The sequence below is a fragment of the Pongo abelii genome, chromosome 13 (assembly GCF_028885655.2).
Source record: "Pongo abelii isolate AG06213 chromosome 13, NHGRI_mPonAbe1-v2.0_pri, whole genome shotgun sequence".
In the NCBI taxonomy this organism is placed as follows: Eukaryota; Metazoa; Chordata; class Mammalia; order Primates; family Hominidae; genus Pongo; species Pongo abelii.
This window is the reverse complement of record NC_071998.2, coordinates 21,830,079-21,835,246: the sequence shown is the minus strand read 5'-3', so window position 1 is coordinate 21,835,246 and position 5,168 is coordinate 21,830,079. Positions and strand designations below refer to the sequence as shown.

The window sequence follows — 5,168 nt, the reverse complement described above, 5'->3', positions numbered from 1 at the left end:
TCCATGGCAAGACACAGGTTGGGAAGCACTGTGCTAGGGAGGTGGGCAGGATCATGAAGTTCTGTCCCACGGTGTCTTCAGTGCCTCCTTTCAAGAGTAGAATCTTGGCTTTACATTTTTGTAACAGAAAGGTACCCTAGGGTGTTTTTCCCAAAACAGAGGAACCATCTGCTCACAAAGGTGAATTCAGACTTGAACAGTGGAGAAACAGAAAAATCATTCCTTGTGTATCCAGCAGCATTCTGCTTCCATCCCCTCAAGCCACACTCCCCCTGGGTTCTAGGTTTCAACATTTTAATTGGGTCCAATCACAGCTAAAGTGCTCTATTACATGAGTATTTCAATTTTCTGGTAGTCATTCTTCACATGTATCTTCTTTAGGGAGCATGCTCTTCTGAGATTTGTGGGTGAAAGCAGCCAAGAGGCAAAAAGCTACGGGGACATCTGTTCCCCCAAACATCACTAGGCAAAGCGTTTCTGAAATACCAGGTTCCTCACAGCAGCCTTTACATCCTTGTTCCTCAGGCTGTAGATGATGGGATTGAGCATGGGGGTCACCACCCCATAGAAGAGGGAAATGAGTTTGTCTGCAAGGTCTTGCTTGTCTGCCCCCAGCGGGTCCTTAGACTTGGGTTTCCCATACATGAAGAGGATGGTCCCATAGAAGATGACCACGACTGTGAGGTGGGCAGAGCAGGTGGACAAGGCCTTTTTCTTCCCCTCAGCTGAGGGGATCCTCAGGATGGTGGCAATGATGAAGACATAGGAGAAAGAGATGAACAGAACCGGGACCCCCAGGAAGATCACATTGGTCACTCCCATACTGATCACATTGACAGAGATATCAGCACAGGCCAACTTCAGGACAGCCAGAATCTCACAAGTGAAGTGGTTGATGATGTTGTCTCCACAGAAGGGCAGCCTCATTGCAAGGGATGTCTGCAGCATGGAAGCAGTGCTTCCAGCTACCCAGGAGCCAGCAGCCATGGGCACGTAGGCAGCCTTGCTCATGACCACAGGGTACCTAAGGGGGTTGCAGATGGCCACGTAGCGATCAAAAGCCATCATGCTCAGGAGAACACACTCTGTGGCTCCCATGGCAAAGGAGAGGAACATCTGCACTGCACAGGCTGAGAAGGAGATGGTTTTCCTGGGGGTCAAGAAGCTGTCAAGGATGAGGGGGACTGAGGAGGTTGTATAGCAGATGTCCAGGAAGGAGAGGTTCCCCAGGAAGAAGTACATGGGCATGTGCAGGTGGGAGTTGGACATAGTCACCAGGATGAGGACTCTGTTGCCCAGTAGGATCACCAGGTACATCAGCAGGATGAGCACAAAGAATGTTTTCTCCAGCTTTGGGTGGGCAGAGAGGCCCAGGAGAACAAACTGTGTCACAGAGGCTGTCTGGTTGGCACTTACCATAGTGTATCTCCTCTGTTGACTGAAGGAAAGACTTAGAGGTCCAAACTCAACATTCTTTGCCTGGCATAGGACCAGTGCATCTGGTCTGGGGTTCCAGTCTGGCTAAGACATTAGAAAACAGTTTTGAAAGTCCACAATATTTCTTTCCAAGAAAAAAGAGACAACAAAATAAAAAATTATTTTGGGGCCACAGGACACCAAATGCATAAGGTTTAAAATGATGACTATGATAATGTAACACATGTGATCAGTGATGAAAACACATAACACATTCATTTAGGGATGCTACATCCTACAAGGCAATTTATCTCATTAAACTTTGATCAGAAAAGTGACTTAAAGTTTGCTCCATGTTCCCCCAACTTTGTGCCAAATACTTGTGACTTGATTAATTGTGAATCCTCACCTTATAACTATTTCTTCTTGTTAGACAATTTTTATATAAAACAAACTCTGGTTGTTGCCCAAGATCTTTCTCATGGGCAACACCAGCCCCAGCTGGGTCTTTCAGGAAAAGAGGAGACTGGACATGGAGAGATGCAAGGGAAAGGGGAGAGGGTTCCAAGGTAACTTCATGCTCTGGAAATTTCAATATGTCTCTAATATTTGAATCTGATGTATCATGAAGATAAATAGGAGGCTGGCCCCAGAAACCCATAGTGGCTCACAATTTCTGGAACTCTAGTTTTCTTTGGTAACTAAGGCAATCGGGGTGAGTGCCTACACAGGAATCAAGAGTTCTTGAACCTAAGTATGTCACCCAGATATAGATCCTGACACTGATTATGCCCCCCAAATAAATCTGGTCCCACCCTCTGTCCCATTCTAGATCTTCCTCTGCAGAACACTGATGCATGGGTTTTCAGCTTGATCTCTTCTAGTGATGAAGAGCTCACTACATTCCCAAACAGCCTGCTTCCTATTTACAGAGCTCTGAAGTGTCAGAACATTCTTTATTCTAAACCAAGCCAGCAGCCTTCTGAGTTTCTCTCATTCATGTGATGGTGATTTCACCTCCTTCTGGAATTGCCTGAGTTTGTGAAAAGTCAACAGAAGAGGCTCTGAAACCATACGACCATCTTATTTCTGGGGGAGTCTCTAAAATTAGGTAAGTCCATGACCTAAGACTGAAAAGTTTCATAGGCTTCTTGCCATCTAGATTTTCTGACCTAAGAAGAAAGAGTTTTGCATGGGCCTCAATCTTTGTGATAGTGCTGAAATTGCTTCATTCCTTCCCTTCTCAAGTCCCAATCCCTTTAGAAAATCAAGTCAGAAGTTAGGAATGTTATTGTGCTAATAAAAAGGTTAAGTATTACTCTTATAAGAACCCTCACTTACCTTTGTCAGGAGCCTACCGAGAAAATGTACCCATGGCTTAGGAACAGTGTGTGGGCAAGAAATAGCAGCACTAGCTTGAAAGACTCAGGTTGAGATGGCCACCTCTGATTTGAAGAAAAGAGTGAAAGCTAGTTCTTCTTACTCAGTCTTGGTTTTATGTTTTAAGCAAAATTTCCAAATGAATAACCAGAACATGAAAAAGGCAATTTGAAATCAGTGCTACGATTGGGACTATTATGCTCCCTGAAGTGATTAAAAGTTTGGAAGTAGAATTGTACAAAGTCAGGTAAGTTTTTATACTTCTGAGACAATGTCCCCAAGATCCAATTATGCCAAAAGCACTCCAGAAAGACTTCTTTTCCTCCTTCTTGTCTTCCTGTTGGAACTTTCCACACTTAGACTATTGAGGGATGTTAGAGAAAGCATTTTCATGTCCTTTTTGAATTTCTGCAAACTTCAAAATGCTAAAAATTCTTGAAAAGAAGCTGGAGAGCTAAATGTTATTTAGGAATGCCCCCTGTCCATGCACTATGGGACCAGCAGCTGTGGGCACAATGATTCCAAATCAAGTGCTCAGGGGCATGGCTGTGGACATTTTGGGGGAACTTCTATATAAGGCCCTGGGGAGACCTCAATGGGGAGTCAGTCTCTGGCAAGTCCTTGAACAGTGGGGGAGAATTTACACATGAAGAGACAGGCAAGGGATGGGAGGAAGGAGAAGACCATCTTGGGGACAGAGCTTGGCACAGCTCTTGGCTTGCTTCTTTCTTCCACAACCTCAACAAGGCATTTGTTTGAACAGCTTCATGGAACAGGAGGGATAGCACAAAGTCCAGGGAAGACATTCTTTGTTAGTGGAATCTGGAGTATGACCGGCAGCGTCTAAGATGGCTTTAGTGATTCTTGCCTCCTGGTATTTGTGGCTTTGTGTCGTCCTCTCCCCTTGAGTAACTTGCATTTAACCAAAAGAATACATTCACTTGCTGGCTTTAGTGAAACAAACTTCCAGATTGGAGAGACAAATGTGGCAAGGAACTGAGAGAGGTCTCTGGCCAACTGACTCAGGACCTCAGCCCAACAACTCTCAAGGCACTGAATCTTGCCAACTACCTAAGTGAGCTTGGAAGTAAACCTTTCCCCAGTTAAACCTTCAGATGAGATCCCACCCCTAGTCAAAACCTTAGTTATAGCCTGTGAAAGACCCTGAAGCAAAGGATCCAGTTAATCTATAATCAGATCTTGACCCACAGAAATTGTGAGGCAACATGTGTGTTGTTTTAAGCCACTTAATTTTGAAGAAGTTTGTTATACAACAACAAGTAACTAATATGTAGAGGACGGTTATGAAGCATGAGGAAGAAGCCAAGGAAAGAAAGGTAAAATATCTAGAAAACAGTGGTTCAGTGAAAGGGAGCCCTCTACTTCCTCAAAAGTCTTTCCTATTGCCAGAGGACATTAGTGTTCAACAAGTTCTTTCTCATCCTGGGTCAAAGTCTGCTTATCTCCCTGCACCTCTATCCTGGGTGTTAGCTTAGCCTTTGGCTACATGGGACATAATCACTTCCTCTTTTGTGTATCAGCCCTTCAGAGACAGAAGGACAATAAATCACTGTAGATACGTGCAGCTACACTGAAGATACGGCTCTGAACTAGGCACATTACTCCTTCTACTGCCTGCTGTGAACACTGTGTTTCTGTCAATGTGTCAGAGATCCCTTTGGCTTACCTGGCAAAGAATCATCTCCTCCAGGAAATTTCCCATGGCAATTTCTGCCCACAGAACTCTCTCTCCTCTAAACTTTAAAAGCTTCCTTCCCTAGGATGTCCAGTTTTGTTCTGAACTCTGGAAATTAACTTGTGTAATTTATTTTCTCGGGGGGGGGGCCATGTGCATAGCTCTATTCACACATTCATATGCATAATGTGTGTGTGCACATATAGGTGGTTTTGTAACTCTTTTTCTCTTCAGCCTCAAGGATCTGGTGGTATCCATTTCCAAGATGAAATGCTAATAGGCTTCCTGGTGAATCGTGAACTTGAATCTTGATGTTTGAATCCCCCTTAGTTTGTCTAATTCATGTTCCAGAACTCATCTGCATTCATTATTTTCATTCTGGATGGAAACTCAGTGGTAACATTATTTGTCAATAGTTCTTTCAACTATGTCCCTCATTTTTCCATAGTAGAGTTAGCCTTTATGATTATAGTGGCAAAGAGCAGGAATCAAAATGATGACTAGTGAGCTTGGTTTCCTGGACTTACTCTGTATCTCATTCTTGAACCGAAAACACTTTGTTGTCATGATTAGCTTCTTCCTCACTTCCTTTTTTCATTCTGTGACTACTCACAGGAGTCTCTAGAATCATACCCCTTGGGTCCACAGTAAATTCTAATGTCTTAGATGATCCCTG

The 5,168-nt window shown here is 43.8% G+C and overlaps 1 protein-coding gene across 1 annotated transcript; it reads right to left on the bottom strand.

Annotated features, from left to right (window-relative positions):
• Positions 1–462: 462 nt before the first annotated feature.
• LOC100434422 (olfactory receptor 13C7) lies at positions 463–1,419 on the bottom strand. Its single transcript, XM_009244280.4, has one exon. It carries the CDS (start codon positions 1,417–1,419, stop codon positions 463–465), a length of 957 nt encoding a protein of 318 aa, XP_009242555.4.
• Positions 1,420–5,168: the final 3,749 nt, after the last annotated feature.

Excerpts from the sequence above, each read along its gene's own strand:
- LOC100434422 (XM_009244280.4), bottom strand. The coding sequence starts at position 1,419 with ATGGTAAGTGCCAACCAGACAGCCTCTGTGACACAGTTTGTTCTCCTG.